This window comes from Antechinus flavipes, chromosome 2 (genome assembly GCF_016432865.1).
Source record: "Antechinus flavipes isolate AdamAnt ecotype Samford, QLD, Australia chromosome 2, AdamAnt_v2, whole genome shotgun sequence".
Taxonomy (NCBI): Eukaryota; Metazoa; Chordata; class Mammalia; order Dasyuromorphia; family Dasyuridae; genus Antechinus; species Antechinus flavipes.
In genome coordinates, this window is record NC_067399.1 from 226,698,243 (window position 1) to 226,723,343 (window position 25,101).

At 34.5% G+C, this 25,101-nt stretch overlaps 1 protein-coding gene across 8 annotated transcripts in view; it reads left to right on the plus strand.

The window, feature by feature from the left end:
* Window positions 1–25,101, plus strand: part of DTNB (dystrobrevin beta) — a 361,849-nt gene that overhangs the window by 233,999 nt on the left and 102,749 nt on the right. For 6 of the 8 annotated variants that reach the window (XM_051976347.1, XM_051976345.1, XM_051976351.1 and 3 more), the window contains exons 11-12: window positions 5,868–5,957; window positions 9,019–9,106. In XM_051976347.1, coding sequence (XP_051832307.1) covers window positions 5,868–5,957; window positions 9,019–9,106 — 178 coding nt within the window. The remainder of the gene's footprint in view (window positions 1–5,867; window positions 5,958–9,018; window positions 9,107–25,101) is intronic. The other 2 variants (XM_051976349.1, XM_051976350.1) reach the window with 1 other exon arrangement.

Below are 25,101 nucleotides of genomic sequence, written 5' to 3' on the forward strand. Positions count from 1 at the left end.
AGGTCCTCATTAATTTGTGCTTGGACTATCACAATAAGCTGCTGGTGAGTCTGCTTGTCTCAAATCTCTTCCCACTCCAATCCATTCTCCATTCAACTGCCTAAAAGATTTTCTTAAAATTCAGGCCTGACCATGTTTGCTTGCTACTTAATAAATCCCAGTGACTTCCTCTGGCTTTCTAATTGACATTCAAAGTCCTGCATAATGTACTATACCCTCCCCAACTGACATACCTTTCCAGTCTTCTTAGAAATCATTCTTCTCCATGCATTTTTCTTTTTTAAAATCTGTTTTTATCAATAATATTTTATTTTTCTAAATACATGTAAAGATATTTTTCAACATTTATTATTGTAAGATGGTGTGTTCCAAATTTTTCCCCTCTCCCTTCCTTATCCCTTCTTTACCTCCATTTTCCCCAAGAGTGCAAGCATTACTTTTAAACATTTTTCTATATTTGTCACCTTTGTGTATTTTTCTTATTTTAAAATAAAGCTTTTTATTTTCAAAACATATGCATGGATAATTTGACAGCATTGACCTTTGCATAGTCTTGTGTTTCAGATTTTCTCCTCTTCCCCCTCCTTCCCCCCCCCCCCCCGCCTCTTCTCCTAGATGGCAAATAATTCAATATATGTTAAACATATTAAATACAATATATATAAATATATTTATAAAATCCTCTTGCTGCACAAGAGAAAGCAGATCAAAAAAAAGAAAGTAAATGAGTAAGAAAACAAAATGCAAGGGAACAACAACAAAAAGAGTGAGAATGTTATGTTGTGATCCACACTCAGTTCCCATAGTTCTCTCTCTGGGTGTAGATGGCTCTCTTCATCGCAAGATCATTGGAACTTACATCAATCATCTTATTGTTAGAAAGAGTCACATTCATTAGAATTGATCATCGTATAGCAAATTGATTTTGTTGATGATGTTATGTACAATGATCTTCTGGTTCTGCTTATTTCACTTAATATCAGTTCATGTAGGTCTTTCCAGGCCTTTCTAAAATCATTTTCCTGATCATTTTTTTTAGAACAATAATATTCCATAACATTCATATACCATAATTTATTTAGTCATTCTCTCCTATTCATCCCCCACTAGTCTAGTTTTGTTGTCTATTTTTTTTTGCATCTCTCTTAACTTCTCCTCTAGGAATTTAGATGCTATACCACTTGGTGCATATATGTTTAGTATTGATATTGTTTCATTATTTATGGTATCCTCTAGCAAAATATAGTTTCCTTTCTTATATTTTTAAATTAGATCTATCTTTCCTTTTATTTGATCTGAGATCAGGATTGCTGCCCCTGCTTTTTAAATTTCATCTGACGCCTAATAGATTCTGATCCAACCCTTTACCTTCATTCTGTATGTATCACTATGCTTTAAATGTATTTCTTGTAAACAACATATTGTAGGATTCTGGCTTTTAATCTACAGTCTGCTATCCACTTCTGTTTTATGGGAGAGTTCATCCTATTAACATTCACAGTTTAAATAACTAATTCTGTATTTCCTGCCATCTTATTTACCCTAAGCTATGCTTTTCTCTTTCCTTTCCCCTTCTCTCCTCCCCTTTATTTTGCTTTTGATGACCACCTCCCTCAAACATTCCTTTCCCTTTAGAGCCCCTTCCCCTTTTTTTATACCTTTCCCCTAATACTTCTGTTTTCTTTTCTATTAGCCTTTCCCTTTCTTTTCCCCCTTTCCCTCCCACTTCCATATAAGGTGAGATAAATTTTTCTGTGATACCAAATATGTCTGGTATTCTCTCTTGGAGCCAAATCTGATGAGAGTAAGATTCACACAATGTTCATCCCCCTCCCTTCTTTCCCTCAATTATAAGGTTTTCTTTGCCTCTTCGTGACATATAATTTCCTTTATTTTACTTCCTTTTCCCTCTTTTACCAGTACAATCCCCTTTCCACCTCTAATTTCTTTTCCATATTATCATAATAAAATCAAATTATATTTGTATTTTTAAAGTATACCCATAATAGAAATATAGTTTTCAAGAGTTCTTTCCTTTTTTACCTTTTTATGCTTCTCTTGAGTTCTGTGTTTGGAGATCAAATTTTTTTGTTCATTTCTGGTCTTTTCATTAGAAATAGGGGAAAATCACCTATATCATTGAATATCCATCTTCTTCCCTGAAAGATAATGCTTAATTTAGCTGGATAGCTTATTCTTAATTGTAATCCAAGTTCCTTTGCCTTTTGGAATATCAGATTCTAGGCCCTTCAGTCCTTTAAGGTGGAAGCTGCTAAGTCCTGGGTTAACCTAATGGCTCCTTGGTATTTAAATTATTTCTTTCTGGCTGCTTGCAATATCTTTTCTTTGTTGTGATAATTCTGAAATATAGCCATGCTATTCCTTGGGGATTTAATTTTGGAGTTTCTTTCAGGAGGTGATTGGTGAATTCTTTCAATTGCTATTTTGCCTTCTGATTCTAAAATATCAGGGCAGTTTTACGATTTCCTGTAAGATAATGTCTGTGTCAGATCATCCATGCACGCTATTCTAGACTGCCAGGACTATACCAGTCTTTGAGATATCCCTGGATACACACGAAGATGAGCCAATATTGAGGTACAAAACAGCCTTTCTTTATTGGTAATCTCAGCAGGAGTTAGCAGGAAGCAAAAGCAAGAGAGTGCAAGAGCAAATGTGTGTATATGTACCTGCATCTCTCACTGAGTGTGACTCAAAGCTAGCTATTTATACTTATTCTCTTCTGGGATTACTCCATGCCTAGCCCACTCAGTACTGCATACGTGGATCTACAGAAGTGAGACACCTGGAGTTAGTGCTGCCTCCTAGGTGAAGATCCAGCAAGAGAGTATACCCCTCGCCATCTCAAGGGACCTAGTAGTACTTCCTTTAACAACTGCAAGACACAACCTCCTGCCTCAGAGGCTAACTCTTTTTACCTCCTGGGCCCACCCTACCAGGTGATATGGCATATATGGCAATTCTCAGAGAGAGAGAAACATCCCTAACAAATGTCTAAGTTTTTTTTTTCCATCTTGGCTTTCAGGAAGTCCAATAAACCTTAGATTGCCTCTCCTAGAGCTATTTTCAGGTCAGTTGTTTTTCCTAGAAGATATTTCATATTTTCTTCTATTTTTTTCATTTTTTTTTGTTTTTGTTTGACTGATTCTTGAAGTCTTATTGAGTCATTTGCTTCCATTTGTTTAATTCTAATTTTTAGTATATTATTTTCTTAAGTTACCTTTTTTTAGCTCCTTTTGTAATTGGCCAATTGAATTTATTTGTTCGTTGCTACTACATTTGTTTGTAATGGCAGCTAGCTCCAGCATTCTTATGAGGCTCAGTAGTTTACAATTTGCCTTTTATAGCAAATCTGCTAAACCACCAGCTTGCAACCAGGACAGAGTAGTCTAAGAGGCTCACAGAAGATTCTCAGGTGTGTAGAAACTGCAAGGCTCTGACTCCCCACTTTAGCTTCTTGTCCTGTCTCCCCATGCTGCGGTCTGGGCTCAGCAGCAGGCTCAGTCCTTATGCCTTTTTGAAACAGACTTGTTCTGAAGTTTTTCTAAGGTATTTTCTTCTGGAAATGTGTTGTACTCCAAATATTTGTGGATTCTTTGATTCCAAAACCAGTTTAGAGGCTTAATCTGCTTTTGGTTTGAGAGAAGGTCAGAGGAGGTCACAGAAAGTCATGTCTGCTCTCCACCATCTTGGCTCTGCCCACCTCATGTATTTTTCACTCCAGTTATAATGGTCTCCTTGTTGTTCCTCTAACAAGATGCTCCATTTTTTAATTCCAAACATTTTCTTTGACTTTCCTTATCTAAAATGTACTCTCTCTCCTCATCTTCAATCTATTGGCTTCTCTGACTGCCTTTAAATACCAATTAAATGCCCATTTTTTAGAGGAATCCTTTCCCAATCCTTCTTAATTCTTATACTTGCCCATCTTTTAATTATTTCCTTTTTTTCCTATATGTAACTTGTTAGCATATATTTGTTTGCTTGTTGTCTCTGCTCTTCTAAGTTTTCTCACCATCCCATTTCAATGTTGATGCCAATGATGTTTGTTCAAATTTTCCTTCACAGGCCTACTTTTCTAGATTTATTATACTTCACATACTCTAAAGTTCAGCCAAACTTGCTGCCTTGTTGTTCTTACCTAAGACATCTTATCTTCCTCTCTGTGCCTTTGGAGAAAGTATGTATCCCCCTTCCCTGGAATGTATTCCTTTCTCATTTCCATCTTTAGAATCTCATTTCCTTCAAAGCTCAGCCTAAGTAACATCTTTTACATGAGGCTTTTCCTATCCTCACTCCCTCCCCAACTACTAGGGCCTTGGTCCAAACAAAATTATCTGGTATTCTGTTCCTAATTACATGTAAATATGGTCTCCCCCAATAGAATTTAACTTTCTTTGACCAGAGACTATCTCCTTTTTGTCTGTGTATTATACAAATACGTAGAACACTGTTGGTGATACTATAGATGTTTGATGTTGATTCATTGAATATCATACAATGAAGGGTAGTATCTTATATTAGAATTAATTTTTCCCCTTTCCACTCCACCTTGTGTGCTTTTGAATGTGTCCATGGTTGCATGTGGGAGCAATTTAGAGGAAAGTAAGGAGTGCTTCTTCATCTCCTGGAGAGAGACTAGATGGCTCAAAGAAAATAACAATAAAATTAAATTGAAGCTAATCAACAGGCTGAAGATAACAGTGAAATTGATTAGTTACTATGTAGGTCTGAGAAATTTAGAAAAGAACAGATTTCTTATATAGAAAGTGGAAGATGTTCTGCTTAGACCTGGAAACACGAGAATAAAAGTATGTTGAGGAGATGTGCAAAAAACAAAATCCTTAACCAAAAATAGACTTTAAAGAGAATTTAATAGAAATATTCAAACAGAAAATATAGTGAGATCCATCTCAAAACCTTGACTTTGCAGCTTATATGTTTGTGAAAATAGCTTGCACACATAACCTTATAGCAATAAAAGTGCATATAGTAAAATAGTTACTGAAGAAATTGAAGAGATGAAAAGAGAAGCTTAGTAATCCTTTGTATGTGCATGCACTCGCACACACACACCTCCATAGACATTGGAACCTCTTCTGTCATTATCTCATAGAATCATTAGATCTTTTCTTTTTTTGTACCTTTCTTCTTCTCACTTCTGGTTCCCCTTCTTCTGAATAACTAGATGGTGGTTGAATTAAATGACAGAAGGGAAAAACTGGGTAGGGGTATACTATGTTCCTGAAGCTGTAGCCACAAAAAATAGTTCTAAATTCTTTGCGATAGGACTCAAAGGAGGAAGCTAGCAGCCAGCTAACTATGTAATTACATAAGAGTTCACAATTCCTAACATTTTCTTCAAGATGCTACATAAATAATAAAGTGAATTTTCCAACATGACCAATAGTAATCATGGGTCCCCATCTTTTTATAATTAGATGGTTCCCTGATTGAAAAGGAATTATTTCTGCTTATGTTTTACACAAACCAGTCTCCATAATTTTTGAGTCCTCAGCTTTCTTTTCCTGCCAGATTTTCCCTAGGAAGTATATTCTTTACAAGGCCCAAAATTCTAAAAATGCCTGGTAAGATTTGCTGTTCTCATGGTTTATTGCAGCGTGCCAAACAAATCCACAGGATATGCTTCAAATATCTGTGAATTGTGCCATCCTAATAATGTCACCATTGTACAATTTGCTTTTAAAAATTGTTTTTCCTCATTATGGTTTATGATTTTTCCCATCTTTTTCTTTTATTTGCTCATGATAATTCATGTTTTTTTTTTTCCCCCCTTCTTTGTGTGTTTGTGTTATACTTGCTGTCTTTGCCTCCATTATTCCCAGGTTACAGTATAGCCATGAAATATCCAGTCACTTGGCTGATGAGCATGCACTGATAGCTTCATATGTGTCACGTCTACAGCATTGTGCACGGTCAGTGTTTGAATGGCAGTTGGGTTTATGAAGGGGAGGGAGGTCTTGTTTTTCATTGGATTGCCAACTGAAAAGCAAGTCACTGTGGTCTTTACTAAGAAACTTTATCAGTACTATATTACAGATCCTTGAGAAAAAGCATACCATGCAGCCCCAAGTCTGCCCTTCCCCAGACTTCTTTGTTTTCCTTTTCTCAACTTTGTCTAAAAGGATGACACACAACTTAAGACATACAAAGAATTCTACATAATTAATCCTCCTAGTGTTTCTTTTTTTTTTTCCTATAAAAGAATCCATAGAAGTAATCTCTTCCATTTTAAAAAAATTTCCTTTTTTACCATAGAAGCAATCAATTCCAATTGTTGTGTCCTACCTACCTCTAAAGTTTCATAAAGCTGAGGGGATCTTTCCCATATCTTTAGGAGGAAAGTATGACTTGGTCATTGATGATTGTGACACAAAGAAGTATCAGTGATCAAGAGCCCAGGATTTGGAGTTTGTAAACTGATGGGAATTTCAGCCCTGCCATTTATTATCTGTGTGATGCTGGATATTTACTTTCACCTCTCACTATTCAGTTTCTTTTTACAAAAGTATCTATATTACCTACCTCACAGGGTTGTTGTGAGGAAGTGTTTTTTAAACAATAAATTGTTATTTATATATATGTCAACTATTATTATTTTACCTATATAGGAAGTATCTGCTGTGAGCTCTGACCCAAACTTTATGCTTACTAAAAACAAGATTTCACTGTTCTCCTTGAAGAAGAGAAAATTCTTGCTATCCATTGGTCCAGGATAATTACAGAATTGTAGAATTGTGACCTGAGACTGCTGCCTAAACTCAGGAGGATTTGTGAAAGTTTTTGCCAGTGTCTTTAACTTTGGTGACCAGAAAATATAAGGTATATGAACAAGGATCTGCTGGCCAGAAATCTTAGGGGATTCAGGCTGCAAATAGGAACTGCTTCTATTCTTAAGAAGTTGTGTCCAAGAAACAAGATCAAGAATTCAACATGATGATTTCTAGAAGGCATTCAAGTTACTATGTGGTATTATAAAAAAAAAAACAAACTCTATGCAATAGAATAGAATATTTCCTTCCAAAACATTTACAATTACAAGGTTATTGCAAGATATTAAATTATCAAAGAAAAAAAGGCAATTTTACTTATTTACTTAAGGCAAGAAATTGAATTATTGCAGATTTTTAACAGATTTAAAAAATCAATGTTTAATTAATCAGAAAATTAAATTAATGCCAAAAAAAAAAGATAGTGTACTTAATCACTTGACTAATATTGCTGAAGCTACATTGATTCTAAACGATGTCCAAAGACAAATGAGTTTAACATTAATCAAATCCCTATTACTAGAACAGGAATAATCTAGAAACAGTGAAGAGGAATTAGGAAAGGCCTACAACCTGACTTTTTTTATATACTCAGGATCTTCCTCTTGCTGTTTTCTCAACTTCTGCTATCTACTTCTTTATTCTCAGTATATTGAACAGGTTAAGAAATTATTTTGAAACATTATTTTTCCCTTTTCCAAGTCTTTAAAATTTGCTTTGGCCCAGAATATTTCTTGTTGACTTTTAGTCTTCTCTTCAACAGTTACTTCTGCCATCACTTTATATTAGCTCCTGCAATAATCATAAGCTACCATCAGGTGGTGATAGTATTTTGATTCTGACAACTCACAAAACAAAACTACCCAGTGATCTTCTCTCCTTCCTGTCAAAGAGGAAAAGTAGGGAGAATGTCCTTGCATTTTTTCTTTGATATTATTTTGCAGTAAACTTGTCATTATTCTGAACTTTGGTCATTCTACTATACTATATATGACTATTCTACCATAGATATAGGATTTGAGGGTCCTGATCTGATTTGGATTCATCTCATATATATCCTTGTAGTCCCTTTTTTAAAAAAAGAGTCCCTTATAGAGCCTTATTTTCTTGTGATTTGTAGCTTTTGCCTGCAAGTAGATTCTTGCAAAAAATTTTCTATTCAAGGAGCTCTATATTAATCCTTTCTGATAAACTAGTAAGAAAGATCTAGTTATCATTACTCTTCATTTCTAAAGTTGATATAAAAAGAACCTTATCCAAAAGCCATTTTCAAACACTAAGTTGTATGGCAAGCACTTTGCTATGTGTTATATGAAGACAATTAGCTAGACATAGTCCTTAATAGTCTAAGACACACAATACTTATATGGATGAAACAACAGGGATCTTAACTTGATTGTGAAGTAACTTTGCTTAATACTTTAATAGAAAGTCATTTGAGGTACATTTTTGGGAAGAGATTGAAGAGTAACAAAAATAACACATTTTTAAAGATATTTTTAGGAAGACTCCAGTAAAGAAAATCACATTAAAATATTAATGACTCATGAGAGTTGATGGAGAGGGTGCTTTTGGAGTAGAGAAAGAAGATTCAGAAAAGAAAAAGAAAGGTAAAAAAGAAAACAAGAGATATCTACTTCATTTTTTGCCGAAAAAGCATCCTCTATAATGCTAGAGGTAAATGTCAGTTTTAAAATAGTAGAGAATCAAAAGTTGATACTGAAAGAATTCATTAGCTTAAGCAAATTGCTACTTAATCTTTTAATTTTTTCATGTTTTAGTTTCTTCTTGGTTTATGTGTTTTTGGAACTCACTTATTTTAGGAGATTGATGTCCTCATTCTTTCTCAACATCTTGGTAAAATATTTCAATTTTTACAAATAGTAGGTCTTTTCTTTGTAAAATGACATAATTTTGCAACTTCATCACTGATTATAGCAGTAAAATGTGTAAGTGAGAAGGAATCAAAGCACTTTTTAAATGGGACCTAAATACTTAGCCTAACAATTATCCCTATAAGTCCTTTTTTTTCCCTCAGAGGATCAATAATACCTATTACCTAAACTTAGTTTTTAAAATTACAACCCTACTTTTAGAAGAAATTCTCTTCCCCTTTCTATAGAAAAATGCTCTAATTTTCCAAGAGGAAAAAAAAAGGTGAGGCATAATTAATGGATATCTATTATCTTTTTAATTTCTTTGGCAGTGTCCTGGACAGCCCAAGCCGACTAGATGAAGAACACAGGCTTATTGCCCGTTATGCTGCCCGGCTAGCTGCAGAGGCAGGAAATGTTGTAAGTAAATGGAGGATAACTGTTGAATAGCATGCACCAGTTTTCATTTGCCTTCATACTCCTTCTGTCTCCCTTTGCTAAAATTTTGCTTTCTAGGGAATGAAGGTCTTCACAAAACTCCAATTGGAAATGAGTTCCTGCTTTCCCTAAACAAAAATGAGTTTCTCTTAGAAGTATCAGGGTATGTGTATCCTTGATAGCTTCAAATACTTTTTAATATTTACCTTGTGAGGAAAAAGATCTAGTAGTTAGTGGTCAAAGTGGAGGATACACATAATAATAATAATTTCAACATTCAATGTTAACCTGGAAATAATTATTTTGTTGTAACATACCCACTTAGGACTTCAGTATCCATTCTTTAAAATGCTAATACTCACACATTTGATTTTGAAGTTTTAAGAATAAGTGTCTTAGTAAAAAAGAAACAACAAAACACAATATCAAGAAATCCAAGAAAGGAAACAGGAGAAAGTTAGTGGTTGATAATGAGTTAAATCTAAAGACTTCATTTAGTCACACTTTTTCTGGTTTCATTATAGAAAGTCAATGAGAATTCAGAAAGCATTTGGCTTTGATAAGAAAGAATACCCTCCTTTCTGCCAACAAGATATAGATGTATTAACTGTATGATTCATGGGCATGAACCTTCCAGTGCTTGATCTTATGCTATTGAAAGATATAGTGAAAAGTATGCTGGATTTAAGCTTTATATTTGCTTTTCACAACTTGTTTGGTTAGCTTTTTAGGGGTCTGGTTTGTCAAGCAACCTATTGACTATACATGAAGCACTAATATTAATTGTAGTTACGCTAACAATTTTTAGACTGGAATTAGATTAGATGCAATATTAGATAGGCATTGGGCAAATAATTTTACTTCTCTGGGTTTTAGTTTCCTTAAATATAAAATGAGTGGATTAGAATATATTCTTTCTATTCTTTCCAGATCCTATGAAATCTTATGATAATGTTGAGTTTTTAGTAGTATCTTTAGTTTTTCTAAGATCATTGTCACCTTTAGAGGACTTTCCCACTTTGTGATTAATTCACAAATTCTAGCCTCTTTTTCAAAAGCAGACTTTTAAAGTGTATAACCTATTTTAATCTGAAATATTTCATGTTCCTTAGCCTTGTCCTGTTCTCTCCTATCTTCATTCATGTATGTAGGCTATCCCAAGTTCACTACTTCCACTTCCATCTCTGCTTTTTTGAAATTCTCTAGTACTAGTTCTGATTCCCAATTAAAAATAATATCTTTCTCCTTAAAATCTCTTGTATTACTGTTTGACTTCTCCTATGAACTTAATAATTTTCTAACTTTTCTTATATATATATCTTTTTGTTTATGTTTATATTTTATATTATATATGTTGCACATATATTATATTTCTATATACTATTTATTTATATATATATATTTTTTGCATTGAGTCTATCCTTTCTATTAAATTATATAGCCTTGAAGGTTAAAGATGATATTGTTTTTTCATCTTCATATCACAAGGCCTTTTCTCTTAGTAGACAGTTAATATATTTGTTGGCAGTAATCAAAGTAATTGAAGTTGAATTTGTAGTTTGAATTGAAGTAATTGAAGAAGAAAATTCCTTTTTCTTCTCAATCTTCTAATCTAAAACTTCTAAATCAGAAAATTTCTACAATTAATACTAGTGCTTTACATCGTCTCTCATGTTTCTTATTTTAAAACAAAATTTAAACCTTTTATAAAAAGTTTAACAAAACCTTTAACAAAAATTAAACCTTTAAATGTTTAAGTTTTGAGTAGGCTCCCATGGATTCAATTTTTTCTTTTTCATATTTTTTTAACCATTTCAGAATGGCTTTCTCTTTATCTATTTAATCAGTTCCTTATATATTTTGGATATGAAACCTTTATCTGAGGAATTTTTCTGCAAAAGTTTTAAAGCTTTTCCCCAATTAACTGTTTCCCTTCTAATCTAAAGTACATTGATTTTACTTGTGCAAACACAAGATAAATTTTATCTAACCAAAAAGGTAAGTGTGATTGTCTCTATCCTGTATTTGATTGTGAACTCTCTCTATCTTTAGTTTCATGTGACTGGTTCACCTTTCTGGGAGGTAGACATGGCCAGAAATATGTATGTGTATAAATTTGTATGTGTATTCACATATGTTTATATATATTAATATATGATAGAAATATGCACACATATCTTAGTTCCTCTATCTTGGTAATTTCTTTAAGCTACTATAATCTCAATAAAAAGATTATTCAAGAAATCTATTGCTTTCTCAGAAAAATTGGCACTGTTTCAGAAGTATATGACAAGGGCATAGGCTGCATTGGATCTTTATTGAATAATAAAGTGTGATACTTGGGACATTAGTGTGAATGGCCCACTGAGGCAGCATAGTAGATGGTGCACGCTGGAATAAGGAAAACCTAAGTTCAATTCTGTTCTCAGACTTATTAGTATCAGTCAAGTCTCAGTTTCCTTAATTGTAAAATAGACTTACTTTCCAGGTTACTGTCAGGATCAAATAAAGTATTTGTAAAGTGCTTAGCACAACCAATCCCTGTCACATAATAAGTGCTTATTAACTGCATGGTGATTGTTTCTTAAATCTGCACAAGGAATATCTGCCATATTAATTAGCCAATGAAGACATGGTATATCCAGATTGTCCACTAGGTGTCATGGTATACAAACCATCAACCAAATGGTTTCAAACTTTTGAGTCCCTTTTGGTACACATGTGCTTACAAGCCTCATGTAACTAAATGTAGCTCCAAGAAACTAGATGGTTAAAAACCATACTGACTAGGTTCTACATTTAGATTATAGGATAATTAAACACAGAATGTATTCAGCTTTAACAGCTAAAAATGTCTCTTAAGACTTTTGAGGGATACCTGTTTTTTTTTTTTAATTGAAAAAACCTAAGGCTCCTTTTAAATTCCTTTCTTTTTCATTAAAGCTTTTTTATTTTCAAAACATATGCAAAGATAATTTTTCAACATTGACCCTTGTAAAACCTTGTGTTCCAAATTTCCCTCCTTCCTCCTACTCCTCCCCTAGATGATAAGTAATCCAATATATATGTTAAACGTGTTAAAAAATATGTTAAATCTAATATATGTATACATATTTATATGATTATCTTGCTGCACAAGGAAAATCAGATCAAAAAGGAAAAAAATGAGAAAACAAAATGCAAGCAAACTACAATAAAAAGAGTGAAAATGCTGTGTTGTATCCACACTCAGTTCCCATAGTCCTCTCTCTGGGTGCAGATGGCTCTCTTCATCACAAGACCATTGGAACAGGCCTGAATCACTTTGCTGTTTAAAAGAGCCATGTCTGTCAGAATTGTTCTTCATATAATCTTGTTGTTGCCGTGTAGCATGATCTCCTGGTTCTGCTCATTTCACTCAGCATCAGTTCATATAAGTCTCTCCAAGCTTCTCTGTATTCATTCTGCTGGTCATTTCTTACAGAACAATAATATTCCAGAACATTCATATACCACAATTTACCCAACCATTCTCCAACTGATGAGCATTCACTAAGTTCCAGTTTCTTGCCACTACAAAAAAGGCTGCTAAGGCTCCTTCTAATCCTACATCTGAATATCTTTCTCATTCATAGAATATAGTCATTCAGTTTACTATGCCCATTTAATTTATTGGGCATTGCAGAAAGAAAAGAAATAGACTTTTTTCTTGATAACTGTGTTATAATTATGACAAACTTCCCCCCAAATCACAGAACTTGCTACAAGTGTGACAAGTACCACCTTCACGAAGCTATACAGTATAAGAAGTGCCAAATATGCTCAGAGAAATGGGTTCTGTGACTAGAAGCAGAGCCTCTCATGGTTAGACAAAGCCAGTTTCAGATTGAACTGAGGCTTGAATATATTGAGCCCAACTTCTAATTTAAGAGAATGCTGATCATTAAATGATGTAGATACTTAAGAACTGAGAGAAGACTAGAAGGGAAAAATCAAATGATCCAATTCTAGGCCTTCTTTAAAAAAAATTTATAATAAAAGCAATTAATATGTTGAATTTATAACAATCATATTCCTTAATCTTGTTTGCTGTTTTGATAGTAAAAGTCTTGAGTAAACCAAGTCATATTATATAAAGCTTTCCCCATATGGAAAAAAAAAACTAGTAGATGCTAAAAGATATAACCAAGTATGTAACGATCAAATCCTGAGTTAGATATGAATATAGTTCACACAGATAAGTTCTAATGAATCTTTGATCAGAATCCTTTGTTATTCAGAAAATCAGCTGGAATTTTCTTAGGGTTTTGACTGGTAGTACTGTTGTTAAAATCAGTTATTACCTGCCTGAGTCCCCAGGGAAACAAAGTAGAAAATAGAAATACAAATAAAGATAAGGAGAGATTATAGTTTAAAAGCCTTGGTATATAGTATCTGTCAAATTGGCATTGAACAAATCAGCAGTGTGAATTCATCAGCCTCAGGGGGTGCTCTCTTATAAAGTATTATTTTAATGAGTATTTCCCATAGCCACTTGGGTCAAGTAATCCACTGAAAAGGATTACTTGATAGTGACTGACATTCCTGGCAAAAGATGATTAAAAAGATGGATTGTTAAATGATGGAACTGCTGATGTGGTTAATTCTGTGGTAAGAGATTATTAGAATGAGAGCTGATTGTTTTTTTTAAAAGTGCTTTGTAATTGGGACAATTTATTTGGAAGTCACTGACCTTACAATATTATTATATAGCAATTATTCCTCTTGTCACACCCATAAACAAATTGTAAGTTCAGTGAAGACAGGTTAGTGCTCTGTCTTAAACTTTATAGCTTATTCCTTTGTCTGGTATGTTGCTCTTTACATACAACTCATTGAATAAACTCATTAAATAAAAAAATCAACCAAGGGGGGGGGGTGGAGCCAAGATGGTAGAGATGACACACATTTCTCTCTGACTTTCTTTACAACCCTCACAATAATTACAAAATTCAGCCTCTGAGTTATTCTGGATGGGCAGACCCAGCACTAGGAGTGAATCAACACTGAACCAGCCCAGCAGCAATTGCTTGGAAAACCTTAATTTAACTTTTAAAAAATGAATAAAAAAATAAAGAGGACTCTAACAATTGACGGCTTTTTTGACTAAAGAGAAGAACAGATTTCTAACCCTGAGGAGACTAAAGGCAGATTATCTCTAGATGAAGCTCTAAAAGGTGATATAACATGGTCTCTTTCACCCAGATATCATAGAAACAGAAGGTAAAGTGACTATTGAAAGAATTCACTGAATACCTTCTGAAAGAGACCCCCAAATTAAAACCCCAAAGAATATCATGGCTAAATTTGAGAACTATCGGACCAAGGAAAAAAATATTACAAGCAGCCAGAAAGAAACAATTTAAATACCAAGGAGCCACAATAAGGATTACTCAGGACCTAGTAGCTTCCACTTTAAAGGATCGAAGGACCTGGAATCTGATCTTCCAAAAGGCGAAGGATCTTGGAATGTAGCCAAGAATAAATTACCCTGCTAAACTGAGCATTTTCTTTTAGGGAAGAAGATAGACATTCAAAGAAACTGGTGAATTCCATGTATTTTGACGAAAAGACCAGAGCTAAACAAAAAAACTGTCCTCCAAATATAGAACTCAAGAGAAGCACAAATAGGTAAAAAGGAAAAAAACTCTTGAAAACTATATTTCTGGCATGAGTATACATTGAGCATACATGAATAATCTGATTTTACTGTTATAAAAAAGAAACTAGAAATGGAAAGGGAATTGTAACAGGAAAAAAAAAGGGGGTGGGGATTGAGGTAAAATGAGGGAAATTACATCTCAGGAAGAGGTTAAAAAAAAAACCTATTATAATTGAGGGAAAGAAGGAAGGGTGATGAATATTGTGTGAATCTTACAGTCATTAGATTTGGCCCAAAGAAAGAATATTAGATATATTTGGTTTCACCAAGAAACATCTCTCATCTTATAGAAAAGTGGGAGGGATAGGCTAAATAGAAGGGAAAAGAGAAATAATAGGGGAAAGGTATAAGAAGAGGGGGGGAGGTCTTTAAAGGGAGAGGACTGCTTGAGACAAGTAGTGCTCATAAATAATATGGGGAGGAGGGAAAGAAAAAAGTATAATTTGGGGTTAAGAAGATGGCAGGAAATACAGAGTTAGTAGTTTTAACTGTAAATGTGAATGTGGTGAACTCTCCCATAAAATATAAGGGGATAGCGGATTAAAACCCAGAATCCTACAATATGTTGTTTACAAGAAACACATTTAAAGTAGAATGATACATACAGAGTAAAGGTAAAAGATTGGAATAGAATCTATTATGCTTCATGTGAAGTAAAAAAAAAAAAGCAGTACCGTGTTTTCCCGATAATAAAACCTATCCCGAAAATAAGCTCTCCCCTTACTGTGTAAGATTCCTCTAAAATAAGCCCTCCCCCGAAAATAAGCCCTATTGAGATTGCTATTGTAGTGAAGGTGATCCCCTGCGCTACACGCTACATTACGGTACCCTCTGTATGCACTGTCCCCTCCCTCCCGGGTGAAACGCACACCGCGCTCCGAGCTGCATCCAATCAGAGCTGCAGCAGTGAGCGTGTCATCCTGTTCTTCCCCAGTGATTTGCTTGTTGGTGCCATTGAGAGCAGTGCCACAGAGGAGAGCTGAGGCAGGACGACATAAAAACCCGGTATGTAAGCGGGAGTGAGGGGGCATGATGGAGGATAAAAGAAGAACTCAGGGGGCATGATGGAGATAAAAGAAGAACTCAGCCAGCACTCACCGCGCTAAAGAAATGAAGAACTTCCTTGCAGAGAGAAGAATAGATCAAGTAATGATTCCTGCAGAAATGACTGCCTATCTCCAGACCCTTGATATTGCAATAAACAAGCCATTCAAGGACCATTTGTGCATGGAAGTCAATGACTACATTGAAAATAGAATGGAAAGAAATCAGCGTGGAAACTTTGTGAAGCCCTGTCTGCAAGAAGTCGTGACTTGGGTGAAGAAGTCATGGGATAAAATTACTGACAGCTGTGTCGCCAAGGCACCACGAGCAGGTTACCTGGACAAGACATGTTCATTTAAAGAGAGCTATATTGCTGGACATGACAGATTGAGTCCACTTCTTCTGAAGGAAATAGAGGCGCAAGACATCCAGGTTGGAATTCAGGGTATGGACACTCATGACGATGTTGTTGAAGAAGATGACATGATCATTATTGAATAAAGGTACTTTTTTTGTTCCCATTTACCTGTTTATTAAAATTGCTGTCAATGTTCATTAAAATAAGCCCTCCCCTGAAAATAAGCCCTCTGGTGTTTTTCTGTCCAAAAAAAATAATAAGACAGTGTCTTATTATTGGGGAACCACGGTAGTAGCCATCCTCATTTCAGATCAAGCAAATGCTAAAAATTGATCTGATTAAAAGAGGTAAGGAAGGAAATTATATGTTGCTAAAGGGTACCACAGATAATGAAGCAATATCAATATTAAACATATATGCACCAAGTGGTGTAGCATCTAAATTCCTAAAGGAGAAGTTGAGAGAGTTGCAAAAAGAAATAGATAGCAAAACTATAATAGAGGGAGATCGCAACCTTGCTCTCTCCGAACTAGATAAATCAAACCATAAAATAAATAAGAAAGAAGTTAAAGAAGTAGATAGAATTTTAGAAAAATTAGATATGCTACATCTTTGGAGAAAATTGAATGGAGACAAAAAGGAATACACTTTCTTCTTGGCAGTTCATGGAACTTATACAAAAATTGACCATATATTAGGACATAAAGACCTCAAAATCAAATGCAATAAGGCAGAAATAGTAAATGCATCCTTTTCAGACTACGATGCAATGAAAACTACATTCAACAAAGGGCCAGGAAAAAATAGATCAAAAAGAAATTGGAAACTAAATAATCCCATCTTAAAGAATGAATGGGTAAAATCATAGACATAAGTAATAATTTCATCCAAGAGAATAACAATAATGAGACAACATACCAAAATTTGTGAGATGCTACCAAAGTGGTAATAAGGGGAAATTTTATATCTTTCTCTAGAAAAGGCTTATTTGCATAAAATAGAGAAAAAAAGATCAATAAATTGGGCTTGCAACTAAAAAAGCTAGAAAAAGAACAAATTAAAATCCCCCAATCAAATACCAAATTTGAAATTCTGAAAATAAAAGAAGAGATCAATAAAATTTGAACTAAAAAAAACTATTGAATTAATAAATAAAACTAAGAGTTGGTTTTTACGAAAAAAACAACAAAATAGATAATAAACCTTTAGATAATTTAATTTGGAAAAGAAAAGGGGAAAATCAAATTGTTAGTCTCAAAAATGAAAAAGGAGAATTATCCACCAATGAAGAGGAAACTAGAGCAATTATCAGGAGTGACTTTGCCTAACTTTATGCCAAATTTAACAACCTAAGTGAAAAGGAGGAATACCTACAAAAATATAGATTGCCCACATTAACAGAAGAGGAAATAAATTACTTAAATAGTCCCATTTTAGAAAAAGAAGTAGAACAAGCTATTAATCAACTCCCTAAGAAAAAATCCCCAGGACCAAATAGATTTATATGTCAATTCTACCAAACATTTAACAAACAATTAACTCCAATATTATATAAACTTTTTGAAAAATAGGGAATGAAGGACTCCTACCAAACTCCTTTTATGATACAAACATGGTACTGATATCTACACCAGGTAGGATGCAAACAGAGAAAGAAAATTATTGACCAATCTCCCTAATGAATATTGATGCAAAAATCTTAAATAAAATATTAGCAAAGAGATTACAAATAATCATCCCCAGGATAATACACCATGATCAAGTAGGATTTATACCAGGAATGCAGGACTGGTTCAATATTAGGGAAACTATTAACATAATTGACTATATCAATAACCAAATTAACAAAAACCATATGATTATCTCAATAGATGCAGAAAAAGCATTTGATAAAATCCAAGACTTGTTCCTATTAAAAAACACTAGAGAGTATAGGAACAAATGGACTTTTCCTTAAAATAGTCAGTAGCATCTATTTAAAACCATCAACAAGCATCATATGTAATGGGGATAAACTAGAACCATTTCCAATAAGATCAGTGGGGAAACAAGATTGCCCACTATCACTATCTAATACTATTCAATAGTATTAGAAATACTAGCCTTGGCAATAAGAGAAGAAAAAGAGATGAAAGGAATTAGAGTAGGTAATGAGGAAACCAAATTATCACTCTTTGCAGATGATATGATGGTATACTTAGAGAACCCTACAGAATCAAATAAAAACCATCAGAAATAATCCACAACTTTAGCAAAGTTGTAGGACATAAACTGAACCCAGATAAATCATTAGCATATATAACAAAATCCAACAGCAAGAGATACAAAGAGAAATTCCATTTAAAAAAACTGTTGATAATATAAAATATTTGGGAATTTAATCTGCCAAGGGAAAGTCAGAAACTATATAAGCAAAACTACAAAACATTTTCCACACAAATAAAGTTCAGATCCAAGCAATTGGAAAAATATCAAATGCTCCTAGATAAGTTGAGCAAATATAATAAAGATGACAATACTCCTTAAACTAATCTATTTATTTAGTGCTATACCAATCAAACTCCCAAGAAACTATTTTACTGAACTAGAAAAAATAACAACAAAATTCATCTGGAAGAACAAAAGGTCAAGAATTTAAAAGGAATTAATGAAAAGAAAAGCAAATGAAGGTGGCTTAGGTGTACCAGATCTAAAACTATATTATAAAGCAGCCGTCATCAAAACCAATTGGTACTGGCTAAGAAATAGACTACTTGATCGGTAGAATAGATTAGGTTCACAGAACAAAATAACCAAGGACTATAACAATCTAATATTTGACAAACCCAAAAGTCCCACCTTTTGGGATAAGAATTCACTATTTGACAAAAACTTCTGGGAAAATTGGAAGCTAGTATGGCAGAAAGTAGACATAGACCCACACCTAATATTGAATACAAGATAAAGTCAAAGTGGGTTCATGATCTAGACATAAAGAATGAGACTATAAACAAATTAAAAGAACATAGGTTAGTTTACCTTTCAGATTTGTGGAGGAGGAAGGAATTTGCAACCAAAGAAGAACTAGAGATCATTATTGATCATAAAATAGATAATTTTGACTATATTAAGTTTAAAAATTTTTGTACAAACAAAACTAATGCAGACAAGATTAAAAGGGAAGCAATAAATTAGGAAAACATTTTTACATCCAAAGAATCTGATAAAGACCTCATTTCTAAGTATATAGAGAATTGACTCAAATTTATAATAGTTCAAGCCATTCTCTAATTGATAAATGGTCAAAGGATATAAACAAACAATTTTCAGATGAAGAAATTGAAAGCATTTATAGCCACATGAAAAGGTGATCCAAATCATTATTGATCAGAGAAATGCAAATCAAGACAACTCTGAGATATCACTACACACTTGTCAGATTGGCTAAGATGACAGGAAAAGATAATGACAAATGTTGGAAGGGATGTGGGAAAACTGGGACACTGATAACATTGTTGGTGGAACTGTGAATGGATCCAACTATTCTGGAGAGCAATCTGGAATTATGCTCAAAAAATTATCAAACTGTGCATGCCCTTTGATCCAGCAATGTTTCTACTGGGCTTATATCCCAAAGAGATCTTAAAAGAGGGAAAGGGATCCACATGTGCAAAAATGTTTGTGGTAGCCCTTTTCATAGTGGCAAGAAACTGGAAACTGAGTGGATACCCATCAATTGGAGAATGGCTGAGTAAATTATGGTGTATGAATGCTATGGAATACTATTGTTCTGTAAGAAATGACCAGCAGGATGATTTCAAAGAGGCTTGGAGAGACCTACATGAACTGATGCAAAGTGAAATGAGCAGAAGCAGGAGATCATTATACACAGCACCAAGAAGACTATATGATGATCAATTCTGACGGACTTGGCTCTCTTCAACATTGAGATGATTAAGACCAGTTCCACTCATTCAGTGATGAAGAGAACCATCTACACCCAGAGAAATATCATGGGAACAGAGGGTGGAATATAGCGTAGCATTCTCACTCCCTCTGTTATTATTTGCTTGCATTTTGTTTCTTTTTTCTCAGTTTTTCTTTTTCTTCCTTCTTGATCTGATTTTTCTTGCACAATCAGATGGCTTTGTGAATATTACACATATTGGATCTGTTATATATATTGGCATATTTGGCATGAATTGGACCGCTTGCCAGGTCGGGGAGTGAATGGGGGTAAGAAGGGGAAAATTTGTGGCAGGAAGTCATGCAGGCGTCAATGGTGGAAAAATTATCCATGCATATGCTTTGTGAATAAAAAGCTTTAATTAAAAACAAAAGAAAAAAAAGAAAAGAATGGTTTTAAAAAATCAACCAAGTATTCATGTCACATATGTCTATGCAAGCATCTCCAGGAAGTTCTTCCATACTTCCAGATCCATAGAAAGGAATGAATGGTATCTTTGAGTACCTGGGATTGAGCTGTGGATCATTGGATACATAGAGTCTTATCAAGAAGAGACAAAAGAGGAAGAAAGCTATCTATTGCTTTATTCTGTGCTATCTACAATCATAACCAACTTTCCTCTGCCCTTAAAGCACCATCATTTGACTAGGCCATCTATTGAGTTCTTGTTCTTCTTTATAATAATAATATAAGATGATGGTTCTCTCTGGGAGAAAGCAGGTTTCTCAGGAAGGTTTTCTGGAGGCAGCCTTAGTTTCAGTTAAGAGTAAATAATCACCCAAAACGCAGCCAGGTGATAAAAGTTCAGATCTTTTATTGTCTCCAATATAGCCCGGTTAGCTTAGAGGCCTATCTCTCTGCTTGGTTCCAAGAGTTCCCTCCAAATGTCTCCAAATCCAAAGGTTAGTCCTTCAGGCCAGCCAGCCAAGTGGAAAATGGAATGGATCTCTCTTGCAGCTCTTGCAGCTTTGTCCTTTGCTTCTGCCTCTGCTTTCTTCAGCCTCCAATCCAGTTCCACTCTCCATGTAATCAGTTGAATTCTCTCGACTGGCCTTAATATGACTCTTCTGAGAGAATGGGATTATGGGTTTTCTCTGAGTGCTCTTTGGCCCTAAGAACTTCAAGGGAGGTGTGAATTCGGATATCTCATACTAAACCCTGAAATCTCCCAAACCGCGTGAGCTCCAATGAGTAAAGGTGTGAAAACAAGCATTGTATCAATTACATTGAGTTAACACTAAGATTCTAACATCTCCCTTGAGTTATCACCTTGTTTCAAGTTGAGTTAAGGCCTCTCTGGAACTGGTTTTGAAATGAGAGGAAGAGATTCAAGAAGAGGTTTCCACTCTTGCTGAATGGAGAACAGGGAACTGACTCTAAGAATGTGCAGAAAATGAATGAGGGCTGGTCTGTGAAATCTGGTATAGGAATCAGATTGCAATGGCTCCTGGAGAAGTAGAAAGTTTACCTGGAGAGCATAATACCTTCTATGGATTCTTAAAATATTGTCTAACATTCGGTCACTAAAATCAACATGGAATCATGACATTTCTGAAAAATTAAAGTGGAAAAAAAGCTAGCTGGAGCCCAGGTTGTGAAAAACTGAAAAGGACAATGGACTTGCCTCTCTGGTTCACTGTTTACTCATCAGTAGTGGATGGTCCAGAGGAGCTCTAACATTCCTTCTGGTCCTCAATCAATAACACTTAAAGCCATCCATTCAAGCTATAGCCCTATTTCTTTTCATTCATAGTCAGATTCCTATAAAATTCAAGTTCAATCATGTTTCTTTCATTTTTTTCTCCTTTCACTTCTTTACCCCTTGTAGAAGTTTCCAACTTCATCACTCAACTAAAATGTTATATTCAGAGTAATTTGCAGTCTCTTTAGTTGCCAGACACCATTTTCTTGGGTTTCTTCATACCTATTTGATGTCCCTTTGCTGTATAATCATCCATATCTTACTCCTTAACTACATATAGATTTATCCATGGCACTGTACCAGCCTCCTTATCTTCTCTCGCTACATTTTCTCTCTTGGTGACCATATCAGCTACTGTGGGTTTATTTATCATCTTTATGCAGATGACTCCTAGATATATAGCTGGAGCCTTAAGTTTGCTCATGTACTTGTTGTACATTTCAAACTGCATGTCCTGTGGATGGTTCAAAGCAAATATAATGATTTTTCTTTTTTTATATGTTATTTCTCCTCAAAGTTTTGAGTTCTAGATTTTATTATTCCTTCCTTTCTTCTCCACTTCCTGAGATGATGAATAATCAGATATAGGTTATACATATACAATTATGTAAAACATTTCCATATTAATCATTTTGAAGATGAAGACTCAAATAAAAAGGAAAAAAAAGAAAGAGAAAGTGGAAAATAGCATGCTTCAATCTTCAAATAATGTCAGTTCTTTCTCTGGAGGCAGTAATATACTTCATCATTAGCCCTTTGGGATTGTCTTGATCAATATATAGCTAAGAATAGCTAAATCATTCAGTTTTTCATCAGGCAATATTACTGTTACTAGGTCCAGTGTTCTCCTGGTTCTGTTCACTTCACTGTGCATCAATTCATGTAACTCTTTCCAGAAAGTCAACATATTGGAGGAATTCCTACTTCTCCTAATCCACCTTTCTTCTGAACTTGTCTGTTTCTATCAAGGCTATAATTGTTCTTACAGTTGCTGAGATTCCATCTTATTTTCCCTTTCACATATCTCGCCTCTTACCAAAGCTTTTAAATTCTGCTTCCACAGAGTCTCTCACAGTAGCTCCCTTCCCTTTATCCACATCTACTGTTTCAGTTCAGACCTCCATCACCTTGCACCTGGGTGATTGCAATAGCTTTCTAATCGGCCTTCTTGCCTCAAGTCTCTTCTTTTCTGAACCATCCTATCAAATGCATATTCCTAAGGTACAATCCCATGACAGTCCAAGTTTGCTTGTACAATAAACTCTAGTGGCTCCCTATTACCATCAGAATAAAATGGAGACTTCTTTGTTTGCCTTTTAAAATTGTCTTTAATCTTCCTTTCCATGCGTATTACATATTATTCCCCATCACATATCCTAAGGGCCAGCCAAACTTTACCTACTTTTCCTCTCCTAATATATTCCACATCCTTTTTCTTTGCCTCTGTACAACCTGTCCCTTTATCTTTGGAATATATGTCCTTTCTCCTCTTTGCTTCTTAGAATTTTTTGTTTCCTTCACTATATTTTGTAAGAGGTCTTTTCTGATTCCTCTATCCCGTACCTATTGCTAGCTTCTAATACCCACTCAATTATTCTGTATCTGTTTAGTCTTGTGGATATATTTTGTAGCTACCTCTCTCTCTCTAGAGTTAAGACTTGACATTAAGAACAGTTTTGTTTTACTTCTTATTCCCAGCATTTATCACTGTGTCTGCTATGTAGTGGATACTTAACAAATGTTTGCTGTTTTGGATGAAGCTCACCAACTAATAGGGATTTACAAAAGCTATGAGTTTCTGGCCATCAGTCCCACTTTGCCTTTGTACTCGGGTCTTTGTTTGTCCAGATCAACACACTGATTTCAGTACTGTCTTGGATTTCTATAAGGTAAATTGCAGTTGTCAGCAACTCAGGAATCTGATCAAATCAAGTGAAATCAACAAACATTTATTAAGCATTTATTATGTGCCAGAACTGTAATAAGCAAGTTCAAAGGGGGAGCAAAGAAAGCACCTTTGCTCTCAATGGATTCTAATAGGGGAAGCAAAATCCAAATAACTTTAGAAACAAGATATATAGAGATACACAATTTATAGGATAAATTAGAGATAACAAAAAGAGGAGAAGCAGTGCTTTTACGATGCATCAGCAAAGATTTCTTATAAAAGATAGTGTTTAACTAGGATTTGGAAGAAGCCAGGCAAGTCATGAAGCAGAGATGAGGAAGGAGAGAATTCCAGGTACAGGTTACAATCAATGAAAATGCCTAGTCAGAAGATGGTGAATCAGTGTGTTATATGAGAGGAACAGTAAAAAGACCAGTATCACTGGATTATATACTCAGAAGAGAATAAGTGTGGAGAAGAATGGGAAAGTAGGGGGACCAAGAGAGAGAGAGAGAGAGACAGAGGGACAGAGTGGGGGGCAAAATTCAATCTTAGGTCTTTGACTCTAGAACTATACATGCTGGACCACTAAATTACTGCAATTTACCTTGTATTTCATTTTTATTTATTTTGTATAAACATATTCATGTTTCTTCCATGAAAGAATGTAAACTCTGAAAGAGTTTACATAGACTACTTTAAAGCTTGCTTTTGAATCTCCAGTACCTGGTACAAAAGAACTTAATAAACACTATTGATTGAAATCACGGACCATCATCTGATGACATTACTAGGTAGTGGATTTTATCTTTATTTTTTGCCGCAAATACAGTGATCATTTTTGTTTATCTTGTCTTGTCTTGTTTTGTTTTTGGCCAAAGAAACTATAAGGGACAGTTGACTCATATGTGAAGGAACTGGTACATACATAGATGGTTACCCTTATTAATTTGCAGAAACCACAAATAGTTTGAAGTATTGAATCAAATATATATATGTGGATATATTCATTATCATATATAGTATTCCAAATATATGCCCATGTTTTATGTCTGTGTGACATGTTTAATTCACGTAACCATTCTGGATCTCAGGTTCCTCATCTATACTCTTCAACAGATCCATAGGTTCATCTCTATTTTTATATGGCTTACAATACATTTACACTTCATCCTGTAAGGTTTTTTGTTCACATTTTCCCATAAATCTTCCACAGGGAATCCACTCAACATAGTAGGAGCCTTCCTCCAAGATTTCCCCGTTATATGGATAACTACAGAACATGTGAGCTATTGTTATCCCTTAGTATTGGTATATGGCCATCCTATCTTTTCTCCAATCATGCATTCTCTTTTTTCA